The sequence below is a fragment of the Rhipicephalus sanguineus genome, chromosome 3, assembly GCF_013339695.2.
Source record: "Rhipicephalus sanguineus isolate Rsan-2018 chromosome 3, BIME_Rsan_1.4, whole genome shotgun sequence".
In the NCBI taxonomy this organism is placed as follows: domain Eukaryota; kingdom Metazoa; phylum Arthropoda; class Arachnida; order Ixodida; family Ixodidae; genus Rhipicephalus; species Rhipicephalus sanguineus.
Window position 1 is genome coordinate 217,400,263 of NC_051178.1, and position 22,492 is coordinate 217,422,754.

Consider the following 22,492-nt stretch of genomic DNA (forward strand, 5'->3'; position numbering starts at 1 on the left):
GGAAAACCGTTTTCTGCGGCCAAAATTTATATTTTTTTTTTCAGGCGAACAAAATTTTTTTTCGCAAAACTAACTGCGAAACCATTGTTCTGGGTGTAATGCCTAGACCTACAGTAAATTTCATCACAATCGGGAATGGTCACCGGGACCTCGTGTTCGATCTTATCTGGACACACCCATTTTATGAAATAACACTCTAAATACACCTATGTGGCTATCAGCAGACGTGGTAGACAAAGGCCGTGATGTACAGCAGTGCCTCAATTCCAAAGAGCCACACTGTCCCTAATGCATTCCCCTAAGAAAACTCCAAGGTGAAAGCCAGGTTCTTTTTCTTCTCGATCGACAGGTAGATCCTCCTCCTCCCTCTCTGCAAGCTTTGTGCACCTCACTTGGTTTCGCTCTAGCTCCATGATCGACGCACCGATCACGGAAGCAGTGTAAAGCGACGATGTCCTGTGACGACGTCATCACGACATATGACACCATGATGACGTCACAAGTTTTGACGATCTATGATGTGATGGTAATGCCATCACATAATTATTTTTGGAATCAATCGATTGACGCCGCCGACGGTCAATTTTCGCGTTTGATAAAGCATCTAAGGCTTTCGCATTCATATTGCGTATTGAACGTTAACAGCTTGGCCGTTAACAACCTGGCCTTACATACCAAACTGTCCTCCACCATGTCACATCTGTGCCATGCGCGAAACAGCTTCGCTTATCATCCACTTCACAGAGTGAAATTGCTCAATTTTTTTTAATTGTTTTTTGTGATAGCAATTATACGGACACTCTCGGCAGAATTTTGCCGTCGCCGTTGCCGTAATTTTCCGCATAAAGTCCAAATTAATAACATCACCACGCGCATTCTAGCAGCGGGTAAAAGCTCGCGAGCGCTGGCGACGAATCCAGCTGAAGCGGAGGGGTAAAACTAGCCAGCCGTTTGTCTCCGTCGCACCGAAAGCGCATGAGATAACATCTTCCCGCGTGCGGGCCTGCCGTCGATTGCTCATCAAACAGAGAGGAAATGCCCCGCCCGTCTTTCGAAAGGAGCACGAAGGGGCGCCAGGGGAGCGGGGGAAACCGCGTAGTTCGAAGGGCGCAGTCGCTTGCGCGCGCGCTATCTCGAGGCATCAGGAGACGGCTCGTAAACTTGCTGTGCTCTCAACGCTTACTTCGCGTTTAGACAACTCAGCGCACGAAAACGCTTCGGTTCCTGGAGCGGCCATATTCCCTTAAACCAGTGTTTTGTTGAATTACGCGAGATCGGATCCAAAAGAGTTAGCTGCTAGCCTTACTTCATTGAACAATACAATTTGTTGGTATCGCATTCATTGCTTCGGCCTTAAGCGAAACAGTTTTTTTAACCGTCAGCTATTGACCCGCGAAAGCGAGGGGCGGACGTGTAACATGGCGCAGCCGTTTCATTGTGGGCCGTCAGCGACGGGCCCGCTATTGACAGCTGCGCATTTGCGGCTGCTCCGACCAGGAGATATGCTTTAATAATGAGATTACATTTTTAAAAAAGCAAGCAAAAATTCGAATTCGAACCCTAGCACGTGAGCTTGAAAGGGCAGGGCCTTTTAGGGGGTATTTACCGCAGAGTGATTACGAACTCGGATGTGCTGGTGGAAGGAATTACGAAAAACCTCTTCTGGATGAAGATCCATGGATAAAGTATATCTGAGGAAAAGTGCCGACACGTTCCCACTGTTCGCGTGCTCTTCCATAAACGCGAAGCAAGGAAAATTCGATATTGTTCCATATATATACTGCTAGCGATCCCAGATTTCATTCCGCGATGTGCAGAAACAGAAGTGACAGATATTTTAGCGGCACGCATGTAGGTATTACTGAACATTGCTTTCCTTGCATGCCATGCGACGCTTCAAACGAGCTATCAGCAGCATTTCTTGAACAGACGACGTCCACCGATGAATCACCGTCGCACTTTCTCGCTATACCGATAGGCCTAGACGTCACGAGCCTCTGCGGAGAGCGCGTTTTGCTGTCGAGCCGACTTGCAGAACAGAAGCTGCGTCGGCACTATGCATGGCATCGTGGCTTACTCGGGACGCACGCGCGAGCGCTGTTTATTCAGCAGAATAATTCTCGTTCCATGGTTGCGACTTTTGCAGCCCCAAGATCAAGCTGCACGTGTTCTGACGCGCCGGCGGTGCGATTGCCGGTGATAGACGCCCCCAAACCCCAGACTTTGGCGCAGTTTGGCGCAATTTTCGTCGATATTATCAGGATGGTGCAGTAAATGCCATTTGGCGCACTTTGGCGCAATTGGCGCAGGAGTGGAATCACTGAAGTTCATATAAAATACCTTCCAAGCTATATACAATGTTGATATTTTGCAGATGATATTCGCATGTTCACGGGAATCGATCCCGCAGGCTGGCCACGAAATTTTGGGTCGTGCCCCTTAAGGCTTGTGCAGTGTTGTTCGCAGCTGTTAGTAGTATTGGCTAAGCTCCGTCTGCTCTATCAAGGCCATGGGGAGAGGAGTCAAGGTGAACATTCGTCACGAGCTCCACACTACACACGTGTTGCCCATGTGTGTAGGGCCTACACACAAAGCCCAGCGCACGTGCACTGAGTGAAGTTGGCTGGGCTGGAGAGGGCATGAAGTGTACACGTGATCAGCAATGCGCAGACCCAGAGTTTTGGTGGGAACATGTGACGTGACTAGGTTTACTTGATCTGCGAGAACATGTCAGATGACTATGTTTACTTGGTTTTATAGGGAACATGTCACGTGAGCAGCTTTACGTGGTTTTAACATCAGTCCTCCTCACCATCACTTCCCTTTTGCACCCTCTTCCTACACTGTGTTATGCATGGCAATGCTATGCTAGGAGCTGCTTGGCACATACCCGCTTTCCCTGGCTCATACCAGCCGAGTGTTCTGTCAGCTCTGCACGGCATAACGAAAAACCTAACAGCTTTATTGTAAAGATTCACTCTTCGCAGAAGAGATGACAAAATATTTCGACATGCCAACCCTGATGTGCCTGAGGTAAGGAAAATTCATTTTCTCGTGCAAGAGAAAAGCAGGAGCTCCCCACGTTGACTGGAGCGGAAACCACCCAAAACCGTCCAAAAATTTCTCGCGAGGCAATGGCAATTGAAAATATGCTGAAAATGAGCACCCAACAATCAATCGCCGCCACACCAGGCTATGCAGAAATTCAAGAACTCTGTTTTGACAACCTGTGCAAGACCACAAGGGCCATTTTGCGTGAAGAACTGCGCCAAATGCTCCTGTCACCTCAGCTTCAGGTGGCCTTGATCGTGGACATCGTTTGTGAGGAAATTCAGCAGTCACTGGGAATCCCTGAACTGCCCGCAGCCTCAGCTAGAAGCAATTAGCTACGCCACGTCCGCATGCTGCGGTTTCGCTACTCCACCCTGCGTCAGGGCCCCACGGCGCTACGATTCCGTCAACAAGCACTGTCACCACCAGACGCCATTCTGCCCACCTCTCAACCAGCACCACACCCCAAGGATGACCGACGTGTAGCATGCCCCTCACCACCACCTGCTATGCAAACTTTCCTTTTGTCTAAATAAACTGAATGAATGAAATGAATGAATGAATGCTACTGCTGCAGAGAAGCCAGCTGCACCTACATCCACTGCCAGCACCTCGAGATGGTCAGCGGCCACGAGGCATCGCTGACTACCTAACCACAACTGAATGGAGATCTCGACGTATATCGTGTTCGCCGTCGCAAGGACGCTCACTGTCACCACAGCGTTGACCAATGTTGCTATACCTGGCGACTACTTTCTGTGGCAGCACAGCCAAAGCAATGTGGGTGGAGAGAGAGAGAGAAGGAATGTAGGAAAGGCAGGGAGGTTAACTAGACTATGCGTCCAGTTTGCTACCCTACACATTGGGAGGGGAAAAAGAGGAATAAAAGAGAGAGAGAGAGGAGGAGGAGGATAGACACATGTCACATCACACACACAGTGCCGAGTTTCACAGGCGGTCGCTCAATAAGGTTCTTTTCAAGCACCGCAGGAGGGCTCGTGTGGCTTTCTGGGCTGATACGCTACGCGACCAGGCTCCTAAGATCTTTGCTTCATTAAAGGGCCGGTCATCCAGTCTATTCAAGGCACACTGGAGAGTCCGGCGATCTTCATCAAATTGGGCACAGTGGCACAAGAGATGTTCAATAGTCTCTGTACAATTGCAGCTTTCGCACATGGATGAATCTGCCATGCCAATGCGATGGCTGAATGAGTTAGTAAATGCTACACCGATCCACAACTGGCACAGCATTGTAGCGTCACGTCGAGAAATCTTGGATGGCAGTTGTAGCTGGAGTAATGATTCAAGGTTCTTAGGGCGAGGATTGGAGTTAAGCGGAGAATTCCAGTGCGCAAGCGTGGCATTATGCGCGATGCGACGAAGTTCTCTAGATGCATCTACTCTTGACAAGGGTATGAACAGTGTGGGCGCTCCATCGTGGGCACATCGGGCAGCGTCGTCAGCGAGGTTGTTACCACTGATGCCACAGTGACCCGGCAGCCATTGTAAAACAATGTCGTGTCCTTGATCAGCGGTGCGATGACAAATTGCATTGATATCAGACACCAACTGGTGGTAGTTTCCACGTCGTAGACTTCGCACGCATTGAAGGGCTGCCTTGGAGTCGCAGAATATGGCCCATCTACTAGGGGATTCTTGCATAACAAACTTCATAGCGGCTCGAAGAGCAGCGAGCTCGGAGCCCATAGATGTCGTGACGTGTGATGTCTTGAACTTGACAGTGATTGATCGAGATGGTATCACAAAGGCACCTGTCGAACTTCCCAAGACCGAACCGTCCGTGTAAACATGAATTCAGTTAGCATACGACAAATGCAAAAGGTCCAGTGAGATCTGTTTGAGGGCTGCAGATGACAGGCTTGCCTTTTTTGATACCCCCGGCACTTCAAGGTGCACAGTGGGCCTTTTCATGCACCACTCCGGAGATAGTGGTATGGTTGCAGGTGAGAATCTCCACGAGATGGAATGCTGGTTAGCTGCAACAACTTTCTGCAAATGTGTTACTACGCCAAGTAGTCTGTTTGCAGGCGACTGTTTACAGGCACAGGAAAACATGAAATCGACGCCAGGAAACTAGAAACAGCAAAAAACGAACATCCTTTGCAGGATAAGCTTTCTAACTTACGATGCAAGAAGTCTGGAACATAATACCCATTTCTTTTCTTTTTGTGCTTTTTTGTATGCTAGTCTACAAAAGTTGGCGTTCCCGGACAGCATGCAGCAGCGTAGTAAAAAACTGTGTGCTTCGGTTCCATAGCCTTGGCTACGCTGCCACAGAAAGTTGACGCAAGGCATAGAAACAGCTCAGTTTCGCTGCTGAATTCCACTAAAAAATGTGGGCAGTTCACACTAAGTCGCGCAAAGCTTGGCATGACGAAGCACGGGCCCGTCACCGCTCGTACTCCCCATCTATCAACACGTCTAGCTTTGAGATGCGTCAAGGGCTGGCGCGGCTCTGCGGTAGCTTTGAGATGTGTGGCTTCTTGCTCAGGAGTACGCACTTTCTTAGGACACCCTATGATTTATTGGACATGATCGGGCACAGCCAGGCTATGCACTATTTGCCTCGTGCGCCACCAAAGGCGGCACTGCGAATGGCGCTCTGGTGACGCAAATGAGGGATACAGGAAGTTAAGAAATGTTTAGATTTAACGTATCTTCTATAGACCTCTTCACAGGAAAGAAAAAATGCCGCCATGCTGGGCTGCGCAGGAGTGTACAAAGGCTGACGTCACAGCCTCGGCAGTGCATTTTTGGGGGGTCACGCCTATTTAGCACAGCCCAGAGAGGATTATGGCAGCACCCAGGGAGCCGTCTGTGAAAATGTCTATATACCCAAAGCCATCGTGGACAGGATCATGCCCCCAAGTTAGTAGCGTAACTCGCTGGGCTGGGTAGCGTTGAAATATCATATGAGAAGGCAAGAACATCTCGCCAAGCAAGTTAATGACAGTCTATGCTGCTTTGGAAGCAAAGTACGATCAATTTTACGGCTTATTCACAAAAGTTAATGCTTATTCACAAAAGATCGCCACAACTTGTGACGTCATCACATGACATCGTCACTTTTGCCCTGTCCGTGACCGGCCCACCGATCACGGAGGCAGTGCGAAACAAGGCGAGGTGTAGAAAGCTTGAAAGGCCTTCAGTCCTGGAGGCAGTGCAAAACCATGTTAGGTCCAGACAGCTTTCGCAGGGGGGTGAGGAAGGGACAATACATCGACTAAGAAAAAAAAAGAAGATGCCTTTCACCTTAGAGTCATCTTAGGCAAATGTATATGGGACCCTGTGAGTCTTTTTAGTACAATGATCGTAGCACGCCTTCTCAGGAGTCGACCGTTGAGAGTGATTCACATAATTTTGTTGCAACTACATCTTATTACGACTTTGCTATGCGAAAGCTTTGTATTTATCTACGTTAGTACGATTACTCTAATTCTGTTGAACATACCTTCAGACGACCATAAATGAGTCGGAACACGTCGATTTATTAACGTAGGGATTAACATATATTGCATAACAGAACGCCACACAACCTGTCAGTATTTCATATCACTGTCATGCATCCCCTTTTTCTTTATGCTCCCAACCTCATTGTCTGTCCAAATTTTAGGTACTTAGGACGTGCTTCCAAGCAGCTGCTGAAAACTTGGATCTAATGAAAGGTTGGCACCTGTAACAATCACTTAATTTATTTGAATAACATCGCACGTCATATCCTTAAAACTTCAAACAACATAATTCAACTGAAGGAGTAGGCTTGGCAACCGAACACGTGCAGCACGTTGTATACAAATGTGCTACAAAGCATACACGGAGCCCAAAGCCCGGACGCTGCACTCCGTGATTGAAAACGGGCTGGCAAGTGATTGTGAGTGCACCATGCATGCTCATAGAACAGCCATCACAAGTAGTCCACGCCATACATGTAGATGTACACTGAACGTGCTCCTGACGGCAACTCTGCTCGATTTCGCGAGTGGACGTTGCACATGATGTCTCGATCGGTGGGCAGGGCTTAGCTACTGTACATGCGCGGCTTGGTCAGGTGGTGCGGTATCTGGTCACTAGATAACGCAATGCTTGCTTCCTCCTTCTTTCTATCTCTCGCGCTCGTTGATCTTTTTGCTTTCTTTTTCTTTCTGCATTTCTCTCTATTTCTCTCTCTCTCATTCTTTCTGTGCTACCTTTACTCTCTCCCCTCCCCCTTTTCCCTCCTCCCCACCCTCACATCTCTCCTCTTCACGCTTACTTCCCTTACCCCCCCCCCCTTGCTACACTATATTGTACAAGGCTCTGCTATGCTCTGCTAGCATGCCTGGATAGCTGAGTGGTTAGGACGTTCGTCTTCGTATCAAGGGTATGCGGGCTCAAATCCCACCTTGTGAAGAGTTTTTCTCTTTCTTTCTTCCTCTCACTCTCTCTGTACAGGTTGTCTCACCCATCTTACAGGCCCCACTGTAGCGGTGAGTAGTGGGATTTGCCCAAATTCTGTGGCACACACCCATTCATGATTTCGGGCACGACCACACATTTTGAGCCGAGCTAGAAAAGCTTCGCTGTTAAAATGTGAGTCGAGCGGCACTTCTGGTTGCGTGCCTTTTTCACTGCAGCTGCATCTTGTCTGGTTGTTTTGTTTCTCAGCTTTTGTTGCATCGTGAAGAATTTCGTTCGCAGATTTGAATAATTGGAGCTCGAGCTGGTCCACCGGTCTATGAAGTCTATGAAGCCAGGCTTGTGTTGAGCTTGCAATGTGCTGATATGCTTCTCTGCCATTTGCAAACGCCGCTATACAAGTCATCCCTGTTTTTTTTTTTCACTGCTGAATAATCCGACAGAGTTCAAGAGGTGCAAACATGTCCCAGAAAAGATAGAAGACTGACTGAGAAAAGTAGTGTGTGCAGTATGCACTATGAGAACCAAGTCACATCGTCCTCTGTGAAGAGCCACTGATACAACATGCCATACCTCATTTCTGAGTGGCACAAGCACTGTGGGACACTCTTGTGTTTCTTCCAACTTTACTTAAGTGCCAATAAACTGTCAGAATAATTAATGAAACTTGAAAGATTGTGAGCAGCTGGGATTGTTGTGGCGCCTGGTGGAGCAGATGTCAACCACGCACATGGCCTCCGAGATCCACTTTGGCACAGGAGTGCCACCACCTATGTCAAGGATTAGGGCCGCCTCTAGATTTGTCGGTGAGTGTTTTCAAACTAGAGGCTCTATCTGAGAAATAAGAAAACGCGCAACACCTGATGTCAATACCAACACGCCAGAAAAAAAAAACTTCCAAAGCAGCAAGCAAAGTTGGATGGCAAAACACATCTCGCAGTCCTGTTGCCAATGTAGCATTCACCATAGCTACTGCAAGGTTGCCAGCGGAGCAGTGAGTCTGAATTTCTTGATGACTGGAAAAAAAAATACAGGCAGTATTTGACACACATCGCAGAAAGCTATTTGCTCTTACTGAAGGCAGTTGTTGTTACGGAAGGTTTCAGCTGCATAATGAATAGCTGCAACAAAGTAAACAAGCAGCTGTCATACAGCATTAAATGTGCAGGTGATGCTGAAAGAATTTTAACGTAAGTACATGAGTTAACCCGTTCCGACACCACCTATGAAGAACTGTAAATGCGTCATATCGATACAATGTTATTTTAAGGAGCTTGATATTATATTGCAACAAAAATAATGCCGTAATACGTTCATTTATGTGTGTCATAGTACTCATTCCTAATTACTTTGTAATTAAATATCTATTTATTCTGGGTAACTGGGTAGTAGCAGCATCTTTCAACAAAAGGTTTAGGAGTGTCGCCATATTCCACTTTGGGATGTTATAAATATGTGTGATCCCCCAAGAAATGCACAGTCGAGGTGGCGACTTCAGAGGCGCCTCCTCTCTCTGATAGAAATACAGAACAAGTCATGTTAAAGAGACAGGGCATGCAAACACGGAAACAAGAGAGAAGACACTACAAATGCCGACTAACAACTGAAAAAGGTGCACAGCGGTGGAAAAAGAAGGCAGACACAAAACTTGTCTGTGCATGCCCAGGCAAGAGGCGATACTTATCAATCTGGCACGCATGGTGGTCTATATGAGAGATAACTAACTGTTCAGGCACTCAATTTCTTCTTTCTGCAGCTTAATCGACAGTTGGCTCCCACATGCACTCACACTATTGTCAATATGCCAGGCCTCAACAATCAGACGCGTTTCTTCACTCCTGTGCCTGTACAAAGCTGTGCATTCATCAAATTTTGGCACGTGCTAACACTCATGACAATGTAAAGATAGACCAGATGGTGAGCCTCCGGTTAGCGATCTTTGGTTAACGTAGCGACCCACCTGTCCTACGTACGTAGAAGTGGCCGCAGCTAAACGGAATCAAATTTTGGCACGTGCTAACACTCACGACAATGTAAAGATAGACCAGATGGTGAGCCTCCGGTTAGCGATCTTTGGTTAACGTAGCGACCCGCCTGTCCTACGTACGTAGAAGTGGCCGCAGCTAAACGGAATCAAATTTTGGCACGTGCTAACACTCACGACAATGTAAAGATAGACCCAGTTAGCGATCTTTGGTTAACGTAGCGACCCGCCTGTCCTACGTACGTAGAAGTGGCCGCAGCTAAACGGAATCAAATTTTGGCACGTGCTAACACTCACGACAATGTAAAGATAGACCAGATAGTGAGCCTCCGGTTAGCGATCTTTGGTTAACGTAGCGACCCGCCTGTCCTACGTACGTAGAAGTGGCCGCAGCTAAACGGAATCAAATTTTGGCACGTGCTAACACTCACGACAATGTAAAGATAGACCCAGTTAGCGATCTTTGGTTAACGTAGCGACCCGCCTGTCCTACGTACGTAGAAGTGGCCGCAGCTAAACGGAATCAAATTTTGGCACGTGCTAACACTCACGACAATGTAAAGATAGACCAGATGGTGAGCCTCCGGTTAGCGATCTTTGGTTAACGTAGCGACCCGCCTGTCCTACGTACGTAGAAGTGGCCGCAGCTAAACGGAATCAAATTTTGGCACGTGCTAACACTCACGACAATGTAAAGATAGACCAGATGGTGAGCCTCCGGTTAGCGATCTTTGGTTAACGTAGCGACCCGCCTGTCCTACGTACGTAGAAGTGGCCGCAGCTAAACGGAATCAAATTTTGGCACGTGCTAACACTCACGACAATGTAAAGATAGACCAGATGGTGAGCCTCCGGTTAGCGATCTTTGGTTAACGTAGCGACCCGCCTGTCCTACGTACGTAGAAGTGGCCGCAGCTAAACGGAATCAAATTTTGGCACGTGCTAACACTCACGACAATGTAAAGATAGACCAGATAGTGAGCCTCCGGTTAGCGATCTTTGGTTAACGTAGCGACCCGCCTGTCCTACGTACGTAGAAGTGGCCGCAGCTAAACGGAATCAAATTTTGGCACGTGCTAACACTCACGACAATGTAAAGATAGACCCAGTTAGCGATCTTTGGTTAACGTAGCGACCCGCCTGTCCTACGTACGTAGAAGTGGCCGCAGCTAAACGGAATCAAATTTTGGCACGTGCTAACACTCACGACAATGTAAAGATAGACCAGATGGTGAGCCTCCGGTTAGCGATCTTTGGTTAACGTAGCGACCCGCCTGTCCTACGTACGTAGAAGTGGCCGCAGCTAAACGGAATCAAATTTTGGCACGTGCTAACCACGACCTCCTCTATAAACTTACGACCTGCTCATCGGCGCTCCCCCTACGGCGGCGCGCGGTCCTGAAAAGTTGCGGATAGGGACCGAAAGTGCCGTCAGGTGCCGCCAGCACTTACCCCCATAGCAGACGATGCGGCGGCTTCGTTTACATTGAGCGCACGCTGGTCTTGGGTTCCTGGCGCACTAGTGAGCGCGTAATTGTCGCATTTTTTCGAGTTTCTAGCGTCTAGACTGACTGATTCACAGACTTTTACCGTCCGAAAGCAACACTCTGCCTATGCGAAGCACCGTAAGTGGAGGGCTCCTTACTAATGTTGACCACCTGACCCAAAATCTAAGCGCGCGAAGGCCTTTGCATTATGTATCCGTCTACGTGCGAGCAGCGGGAACGTATAGGCAACAAAAAAATCAAACATAATATACAAAGAATGGCCTGCAGAATGCAGTCCTTATATTCCTGGCGTTATTTCTTGCAATGGTGCCCTACCTTATCGGTCTTTATAGCTGTATGTGCAAAAATAATTCGTCCAAGGGCTGATGGTGGGTTCATCCTAAAGCCGAGTTTCTGCAGGACTACGAAACACTATTCGACGCTAGCGGTCACCCGAATATCAACTAGTATATCAGTTGCACATATTTTTTTATCTACTCTCCTGTCTTCCTATATTTTAGTTTTACCCAGGGCTGGGCAGAGATACACAGAAAAGTATTCCCAAATACAGATATCAAAATACATGTGCTGGGAGCCTCAAGCACAGGTTCTGAGATACATATGTGTTTTTGACATAACGGGATATTTCCGAAATGCTTTCGCAAAAAGACGAAAAATATATACTTTATGGGATGGGCCATTCTGCACGCGTGAGGATCCCTTCGCCGCCCGCACAGTGTCACAGACTGCCGGCGTGCCTTTGCTTGGATTAGGACAAAAAAAGTCTTCCTTTCCCCTTTTGAACACATTGAGTTCAGTTCCGACAAAAAAAAAAGTCACGATGTATGATACCCGTGTCGTGCACTATCTGTATCGCGATATGATCGATACGTACATCGTACAAGTATATTTCACTACTGAGATACAAATACCATTTTGCAAATCCATCTCGATACAGAGATACAGATACTCAAAAGTATCTCTAAAATACTATTGAAATACACTTGCTGCCTAGCTTTGGTTTTGCTCCTATCATTTTTCCTTCCATTGCATGCGTGGTTCTTAACTTCTGTAGTTTCATTGTCACTCTCCAAGTTTCTTCATTGTATGTTAGAACTGGCAAACTGGAATAGTTAATGTACACTTTCCCATTCTGTGACAGTGGTATTGTCAGCCATGGGTTAAGAATGCACCCATTCTAATTCTTTGGTAAATCTGCTAGACATGCTCTCCGGTATATCTAGTGCTCTTCTACAGATTCTCGTATCGAGTTGTCTGTCGCGAACACTCTTTCGCTGAATATTATTTTGTCTTCTGCATATTCATCTTCGACGCTACTTTAACGCGCTCTCAGTTTAGGTCTGCGATATATTTCTTTTGCAATTCGTCGTTATCATTGCTGAAAGAGCGCTCGACACCCCGTTCTTCAGAAATGACGGCTTTCGTAGTAACTCGTACAAATGTATACATAGGAAAATCGGGATGTCGCCTAATGATGCGTCGGGAACTCTGCGTACATAGCTGGTACGAGTTAAAAAAAACCCATAAACCTTTGAAAACGCAGCAGCGCACCATTTGGGGAATGTACTGCTATCGTTGCCTATAACGTTGCTTCTGATTGCGCAGTCACTGCGAGGTTATCACGCGTCACTGATGTCATGCAATAACTTCCGAATGTCGCAAAGGCGAGCGCCTACTATACGCGCCGAACAGGCAGACCCTGCAGAGGCAGCAACCGATAGCGAAGCCCGCAAAGTCGCAAGCTGGCGATGCCATAGGGCATAGATGGGGGTCAGTTGTGGCGCCGCGGCGTGCGGTGGCAGTTTGGGGAACTAAAAAAAACTGGCGACACGGGGAGCGGCGGCATGAGCAGGTCGGAAGTTTATAGAGGAGGTCGTGGTGCTAACACTCACGACAATGTAAAGATAGACCAGATGGTGAGCCTCCGGTTAGCGATCTTTGGTTAACGTAGCGACCCGCCTGTCCTACGTACGTAGAAGTGGCCGCAGCTAAACGGAATCAAATTTTGGCACGTGCTAACACTCACGACAATGTAAAGATAGACCAGATGGTGAGCCTCCGGTTAGCGATCTTTGGTTAACGTAGCGACCCGCCTGTCCTACGTACGTAGAAGTGGCCGCAGCTAAACGGAATCTTATGCACCACAACCGCACAGCAATCAGTAATTTTTTTGCTGGTACGTTTTACGAAACAAATGTCAACCCACTTCTTGTCTATTACCCGCTCACTCTTTCTCTGCACAGTGGTGCGTATCTTACCTAGCTTATTCGCAGCCCTAAAAATAACATTAACACCGGATGAACTTCCCACTTTATTTAACCTGTAGATACGCAGTGAATGTAAGGCATGCCTACGACACGCTTGTTACTATTGCCTCCTGCAACCATGCTCGCACTTAACATTGAAGGTTCGGTCGAAGAAGAGTGACCATGACAAACTGCTAGCAATGCTGTAGGTGGTAGTGCCACCACCAAAAATACACCTGTCGGATTTATCACTTATTGGACATCTTTTGTTTAAAGCATCCCTTAGTAAAATTAGTGAGTACACGCCACTATATGACTCTACTGCGCCCTGACCTTTCCACAACTCATTGAATTCACCCACGACATCGCTTCAGCCCTGAATAATCGAGGTCAAGCGGATGCCATATTTATAGATTACAAAAAAGCATTCGATATGGTGTGTCACAGAAAACTTGTTTTTAGGCTCAGCAAAATTATTAGTGACGAGAAAATACTAAGTTGGATAGCTGATTGGTTACATTTAAGGACATAATTTGTCACTTTCGATCACGCACAGTCACCGTCGGCCACGGTTACTTCCGGTGTACTGCAGGGCTCGGTTCTTGGGCCCCTGCTATTCATTATTTACAATAATGATGTGGCACCAGTCATTAGGGACACACCGATGAGACTGCGGTTGTACGCTGACGACTGCGTGCTTCATACCTGTGTAACTAACATACGTGATCAAGAGGGTCTCAACAATGTATTTTCATCTTTTTGTGCATGGAGCACCGCGTGGCTAATGACTATTAATTACCAAAAGACTTGACAAATGACTTTTACTAACAAAAAGCAGCCGCTAGTTTTCCGCTACAGTTACCATGGGCACTACCTTAACACTGTGAAAACCTTCAAATATCTTCGAATTACCTTTACCGAAAATCTAAAGTGGCACCTGCACATTGAAACCATTTGTGCTAGGGCACTTAGGAAACTGTGATACCTGAAACGAACCCTCAAGCACTCTACCAGGGACTGCAGATTAACTGCTTACAAATCCCTCGTCAGGCCGTTACTAGAGTACGCCTCAGTGGTATGGTTGCCCTACACTGCAGTTGACATAAATAAGCTGGAGGCCATACAAAAGACAGTAGTAATACGGTTCATTTTTCACAGATTTTGCTCCTTTTGCTCACATATGCGCTTTGTCATTAGAACCTTTGGCTCATCGACGCACACTTGAGCGTATCACACTACTTCATCAGATTGTACACGGCCACAGTCGCATCCAAGTGCCGATATTTTTCAGTCATTCCACTAGGCGTGCCACGCGCCGATCCCACCCACTTAATATTATTCCTTTTCAGCCATTTGTGAATTGCTTTAAGTACTCTTTTTTTCCAAGCGTTGTTGAAATTTGGAACAGCTTAGACGGCTCCTTGCGGGAAAGGCCAAATGAACAGTTTGTGGAAGAATTGCCGAACCACATTTTGTGATGCTTTTATCATGCCTTGTATGTCGTGTATCATGCATTGTAACTCATGTCCCCTCTTCTGCTCTGTATGATTCAGTGTTTTGTATGCTTGTAGTTTGATTTACTAACTCATGTACCCACTCCTGCTATGTCTCGTTTTACTAACTCATGTACCCACTCCTGCTATGTCTCGTTCTATCAAGATAGCAGTATTTGCAAAGAAATAAATAAAATAAATAAATGAATACTAATGTGCAACACTCATTTGTGAATAAGTGTGTACAAGAAAACGAATGCCAGTTTCCACGAACCTGGCCAACCAAAAATGTGGTTAAGTGCACAGCTCTACCGTAGGCTCCCTAATAAACATAAGACAATTTTCTCTTCATCGAATCCTAGACAAGGGCTTACTGCTTGATTATTGAAGATTTTAGAGTTTCAGGTTGAACAGTTTCGTCCATTTGTTGGTAATGTGTGACCAAGTATAGCCATGACTTGCCAAATTGAAGTAACCATAACTCGTGACCTGTTCATCAGAACATAAAACAACTTTGCGTACACAATAAGTACGCTGTAGCCAAAAAATGTACAAAATATTATTGTTCTGCATTGAATTGAAGACAAGATATTCACTGATAAAGTTTCGTTTTGCCCATTTTTATTGAAGTCTATACAAATTTCTAATCGCTTTACAAACAATATCTCATCACATAGCATTTCATTCAGAGGCACAGCAAACATCATGTATAGTTATGTTGAACAGTTTTGCCGGAAAAAAAATACAATGGAGGCTATTAGAGCAAAAATGCTCAGACTGTTTTCATTGCCATCAGGTACTGTTTAGGCTCGGCAATATTGCTAGGTGTCGTTGGAAAGTCCCGAACATAAGCTTTCTAATGCAATATACTTCAATGACCATAGCAAGCCCAGCGCATCAGCAAAGGATGACTAATATGCGGAGCATACGCCACCGGAGTGGGACCGCCTCATTACCAAAGTGTGCAATGCCTCGGACATTCTATAAGAGTGTAGAAGGGCCTATGTTACGCACACAGACTAGCGATGCACAACTATCGGTAATTTGACTATCGATAGCATCGATAGTTTTTTAAACTATCGATAGTACTACTATTGCCAAACTATCGATAGTGCAGTTGGTAGTACCATGCTTAATATTACTAGCGATATTACTGCCACGCATGTTTATTGCTTTGTTTTGATGCATTCGGGTTTTACCCACAAAGACTGTTCGCAACGTTTGACGCAAACCGCGCCGTAGTGTTTAAGAAGCTTCACGATTGTTTCAGATCATTCTGTTAAGATTACGCGCCGGACGCGAATAGTCAAGTTTATTCGACAGCTTACGCGAGCACCAGTGATAACGCTGAAAGGTTCGATGACTGATCTATAAAAGATGACGCGTTCCACCGATGATCAGATTACCCGACGACCGACAACTGTTGTCGCCGCTATCAATGAGCAGCGTGCATCACTTGTATTTTGAGTATTGATTTTCTGGGCATAAGTTCGCGCAAATAAAGAGCTCCGTATTTCTCACTCTTGTTGCAGCGTTCTTCACCATCATGACCACGTGACAATACTATCGATAGTGGTGTGAATAATGATGCTATTGCTGGCCGCCCATATTGCCAAAATACTTGAGATGTCCTACGATCAGCTTCGCTTAATTTATGAGCAATTCTTGGCAAAAGAAATAAATTATTTCCGCAGGGAAAATGGTTGAATATGTCCATCAATAAATTCACATCCAAAAGCAACCAGTTACACCTGACAATTAACCAATTAACAAGCTTAGTTCATATTTTTTTTTTTAGTTTGAAATCATAAATTGCAATATAAATTTGAAGCCGCACAGTTCCACTACATGTTTCCTTTCTGCTACAGCTGTACAGTTTGACTTTATGGTCATGTGCTAGCAAAGCACTGAGGTGAATAACACAAGAATGTCAACATTCTTGCCCTTCAGCCTGCTCCTCCGGCTCTACTACACACCACGCGGGCCGGGAAACCAAGCTTATTCTGCAATGAGTTTGTTGCTGTTGATTTTATACTATCAATAGTACCATCGAATTTTTTACTATCGATAGCGCTATTGATAGCATTTTTTACCATCGATAGTTCTATAGTGACTCAGCTATCGATAGTGTCGGTAGTACCATCAATAGTTCTGCATCACTAACACAGACGTTCCTTTTCTAGCGGCACGGTTAAGGTCATGGCATGAGAAGCGAATAAGAACGCAATGTGAATGGGTCTAAATTGCGCCATCGTATTCCACTCGATTCCTACTGTGCTTGTGAAGCCATCAATTACAGAGAAAACCATGAACTCTAATTGCAAAGGAAGTGTAAGTTTTTCACTAAATTGATGCAGACGAGCAAATGTGCAAGCAATACCAAGTTGCCACGCTGCTATAGCACCACCACAGCAGCAGCCAATGGGGCCAATCGGAAGCCCTAGTCAAGCACAATGCCACTACTACTCGCAACGACCGCATGAGCCACATGCTTGTGCTGGCCAATATGTAGAGCTGGAAAACTGAATTGTTTCTAGTAATACTAGTATCAACTGGTGCCTTTGAAGACACTGAAAAAACGCCAGGCCTGTGCAGAAAGCGTAGCACAGTAGCAGCAACAGCTGGAAGAGTGGCTTTTCTAGAGCCCGTTATAAACTCTCTTGTGGCTACTAATACAAGTACACTAGCAACGTACCCACTATGCCACAAATCATAATTTTTGTGAAGTTGGGAAGCACCCACCACGACATTATTCATCATTCTGCGGAGAAGCGAGGTGCCATCTGTAAGGCATTATGCGCATTTTGTTGATGCGCCAGCTGATGATCATGAAGAATTATGGCTGAGCCCTTTGTAATGGGTTGGAAGCTTTAAACGACCCACTAGTTACATAATTCGCATTGTGTGACGCCCAGTCGTTATTTAACTCTCCCACCATGCGTTATAACATACGTTAATGTGAGAAAGAGAGAGAGGGAATTAACTTTATTGAGACCCTGAGGAAATGGATCATGGGAACCTTATGGGCTCCCTTGGCAACCAATGGAAGTGCACTTGCGAGGAACCCACTACGCTATAAATCATCATAATTTTTGTGAAGTAGGGAAGCAGCCACTATGCAATTTTTCGTCATTCTGCAGAGAACCATGGTACCCGCTAAACACCTGTAAGGCATTATGTGAACTTTGTTGATGCTGTGGCTGATGACGATGAAAAATTATGGCAGAGCCCTTTGTAATGGGTTGGAAGCATTCAACAACCCATTCGTTGCGCAATTCGCATTGTGTGACGCCTGGTTACACAATTCACGTTATGTGAGGCGTGGTTGTTATTTTATTCTTCTACCACGCTACATTACACACGTTAATGTGGTTCCTTCCCAACATGAAGCCTGTACAGGGCAAAGCAGTTTCAAGCACTGCCATGGCTCTGAGGCAGAATACTGAGCTCCCACGCAGAGGGCCCAGGTTGAAACCTCGTTCCATCCTAAAAATTCTTTCTTATTTCGTGTTTTTTTTTCGAGCAATATTGGTTACGGACACTGGCGACGGCAGCAGCGGCGGGGCTGACAACTACGGCACCAAAAACGGCCCTTGTTGTGATCTCACAACAGCTTTCGCTGTAAAATGGCTTGACCAGCATCATCAAGATGAATGAGCGAACTGCTTAATGAATATTCTTCCATGAGTACTTTGTTTTTGGTTATAGGGCTTACATGCGGTATGAGAACTCAATGGCTAGTCCACTGGCACACAAAGCGACTTCTGCCAGCAGCTCATCGACCCCTTGGCAAACATACTGATTGATGGCAGTGTGGCTAGCAGCCAGTGAAGTTTTGGTTTCATAAACCGAATGAAAAACTTGCAATGGTCCCGGAAGGCACGGCCAATCTGAATCGCACAGTTGAACCAAAGATAACCGGCAAATGGAGTCACTGCTTGAAAATGCACAGTAAGACGGACACAAGAGAAAGGCGATAAACACAGGACCATCTGCTTCTCTTGTGTCTGTCTTTCTGTGCATTCTCAAGCAATGAATCCGAACCAACTCACCCAACTTTCAATCCTGCCAACAAACGGAGTTACCTCACGCATGGCATAAAAAAAGCCGCTATCTGCAAGTAATCAGGGAAGCTGGAACGGCTCTTTAGCAAGCACTTCACCAACGGTGCAAACAATACAATCGCTTGTCCAGCAACACCCCAACCAACACTACTATCACGAATGCTCCCTGTGTGATGAGAGATTTATCATGAAGAACTACAGAATGCAGTTCGTGAAGAATTCATGGCCAAGCTATTATCGTAACATGGATGATAATTAGGAATATGACCATGGCACACCGCATCCCTCAAATGGTAACTGTGGTCTTTCAACTGAATGACCAATTTCTAGTGCATGCCATCTTTCATTTCACCGAATATAAAATAAGCGGTCAGAGAAAAAAACCAACATGCTTGACACAAATTAGGCAAAGTTTGCCCATGTGCAGCAGGGCTGTCCAAAAGCCTGAGATTAATGTCACAGCCACGACACACAACGCTGTGTGTTTACCATGTGGAGCATCTTGTGTGTTTGCACTGTAACTTTAATCTCAGTATTATGTACCAACTAGGCCCAAATGAGGTTTAATTGATGTCCAAAAGTCTTTGAACGAAATATGCACGTAGCGTCACTCAAAATACCCAAGCTGGTGCTTAGATCCAAACATGAGATGCTAGCATATTGAAAGAATGCACGCCTGTGACTTTCATCAAGTAGCATAGAGGTTTGCATTCCTTACCTGACTTGACAGCTGCCAGATGCCATCAATGTGGAGGTGCTTCTGGAGCATCTTGGGGGCAAGAAGGTAGCTGCAAAAGTTATTCACAGCTGTTATTCATATCCTGCACATTGAAGGTGCATCTTAGGCCCTTCAGGCTCCCCATATGTGCATGCAACCCGCCAGTTCTTACAAGTGACCAAGAAACAGCGAGATGACCTTTGAACCTTCAGAGGCCTTCTCTCAAAACTATTGGTAATTAAATAAGCTTTTACTCCTTAAAGGGACACAAAAGAGCAAAACGATTTATCTCGTATTACAGTCGAACAGGGATATATCGAACCCACATATCGAATTTCCGGCTATATCAAACTGGTAAATTATCCCTTTGAAAATCCTTTGTAAAAGTATAGAAATTCACACGTTTATATTGAACGGTATTTTTACCCGCCATCGGATATGTCGAACGCTGCGCGAGCTGCAAGGTGTGCTTCGGCACTCGCTACACACCGCGACCTTTGTGGCACCGTGCCTCAGCCGACATCCGAAACACTCAAAAAACGTGAGGGCGAGAGGGCTTGGACTGTACTCCTATTGGGCGCATTCTCCAACTTGCGGAACGGCTTTTTTTCCTTTTCTTCCTCGATCACTCTCTTTCTCATGCTTTCTCCGCGTTACCATCGGCTCGGAGAGCAGGAACGAAGGTACCGGCAGCCTCCTCCTTTCGACTTTTTTTTTTTTGCTGTTTTCTGAGTTTTGATCAGCCAACCACAGCCCGCACCTTTTGTATTTGCTCAGCCAACCACAGCTCACGCCTTTCGTACAGCGCTGCTGCCCTCGCAGGTAGCCCAGACAGCCATCGCCGCCATCGCGACTGATTGCGAGCGCTTTGTTGGCCGAGTTCACTTCTGTGAGTTGTCGCATACCATCGCATTCCTCTTTTGCGTGCATGCTCACCTGCAAGCTCAAAAACATCGAGCTGAAGTTTCCGCTGGCCAACACGACAGCGGAGCTGCAACCGCTCGACCAGGGCATCATCAAGTCCTTCAAGGTGGGCTACAGGAGGCAACTCCATGATAGGCTGCTGGTCAACCTCCGCATGGGCACTGAGCTGAAGATTGACCTGCTTGGTGCCATTCAAATGGTGACGGGCACCTGGCGAGATGTGAAGACGGACACAGTGGCCAACTGCTTCCGGAAGGCAGGCTCGGTGATGGTGGAACTTGCGGAAACCAGTGAAAACGGCGACGCATTTCGCGAGCTGTCGTCCCTCTTCCCGGCTGCCGTTCCACCCGAAATGTCTGCGGACGATTTCGTGGAAGCGGACTGCAATGTTCAGGCTGTTGCGAGCCTTGCTGATGAGGACACTGTAGCTGCGGTCGCAGGGACCCAGGATGCCCAGGCCGACAGCTCAAGTGGAGACGAAGATCGCCCGGACGAGGAGGTGGCTACACGCACGTACTCCGCCACTGAAGTGGCAGCAGCGTTCGGCTTGATTCGCCGTTTTTGCGGCGACATGGAGGGAACCGGGCTGTCACACCTGGATAGCCTCGATAAGATCGAGGCCAGCATCTTCAACTTCATTTGGAAGACGAAGAAGCAGGCAAATAAAACATTCTTGATTTTTATTTATTTATTTACGCAATACTCACAGCGCCATCAGAGGCATTACAGTGAGGGGGTGCACACATTATAAGCGGTTTCATACAACATCACATGTAAACACTAGAAAACAAACACTAGCCACAATAATAAATAAATTACATACACAGCTAGTATGTAGAGAAAGGCAAAATGGGAACTAATAAAAACACAAAGTCAACAAGGAACAAAACGTATCATTTGATATTTCATTAACTACAGCAGCAGGTAATCTATTCCACTCCCATATTGTTTTTGGGAAAAACGACATTCTGAAGGATTCAGTATGGCAAAACATTTCACGCACTTTATGGGGATGATCGCTCCGTGTAGATACATAATGAGGTTCTAGTATATATTGTTGCTGTTCAATGCCAATTTTTGAGTGAAAAATCTTATGAAAAAGCTTTAGACGAAGTTTTTTTCTGCGATTTTCTAGCAACTCCCATTTAAGACCCACCTTCGCTTGGGTAGCGCTAAAGGTAAATGTATAATTTCCAGTCACAAACCTTGCAGCTAAATTTTGCACTTTTTCTATACGTTCCCTGTCACCTACCATCGGTGGGTCCCACACCTCACATGCATATTCTAAAATCGATCTGACAAACGTCTTGAAAAGCAGTTCTTTAGTAGCCATACTAAAACATTTTGCATTACGCCGTAGAAACCCTAATGACTTGCCAGCAATCCTGCCCCTCCCTCTGGATAACGAAGGCCTCTACAATCTCCCTCTGCAGGATTGCATCAGTCACCCCTCTATCAGTTTGCAAGAGGGGGAGATAGCCTTTCTAGAACATCACTTGACGCAGGCATGCTGAGCGCAAGGTTTTAGTTTTGTGGGGACTGTTGGGTTTGATATGATTGCATGGTGGTATAAATATGTCTTTCCTGAATAAAAATAGTTCAGTTGCTAGTAGTGCGTCATCCCGTGTCCTTTCGCTTTGTGTGCCGTAGTATCACGCCCCTCTGTTTATCATGGACCAACACCAACTCGCCCAAATTTTTACTTTACTAAAACATTCTGTCGCATCGTGTGTGCGGAATGAGTTGTCATTCTTGAATGCGCCGATTGTATGCGATCGTCCGCCACTGGTAAGGTCTCGGGGCCTGTATTTTTTTATATCGAATTTTTCATATATCAAACTAATTTCCGATCCCCTTCAAGTTCGATATATCCGTGTACGACTGTAGTAAACTGTTCTTTCCCAATACCAAAAACACCACGCTTGCTGCGAGAAGATGCTTGGTAAGCGAGAAATCGCGCAAAAAGAAAATGTGGATGGCGACACCACCTTGAAGTTTCCGCACCATTCGCCATGATGTCACATATTTTGACGGTGCCCACTAGGGCCTACGTAGTTCCTAAACAGTAAAAATGAAGTACACTGTCCT

The 22,492-nt window shown here is 46.1% G+C and overlaps 1 protein-coding gene across 1 annotated transcript in view; it reads right to left on the reverse strand.

Annotated features, from left to right (window-relative positions):
* LOC119388291 (disintegrin and metalloproteinase domain-containing protein 11) overlaps positions 1 to 22,492 on the reverse strand; it is a 483,088-nt gene that overhangs the window by 409,704 nt on the left and 50,892 nt on the right. The window contains exon 5 of the mRNA XM_049413903.1: positions 19,481 to 19,550. Coding sequence (XP_049269860.1) covers positions 19,481 to 19,550 — 70 coding nt within the window. The remainder of the gene's footprint in view (positions 1 to 19,480; positions 19,551 to 22,492) is intronic.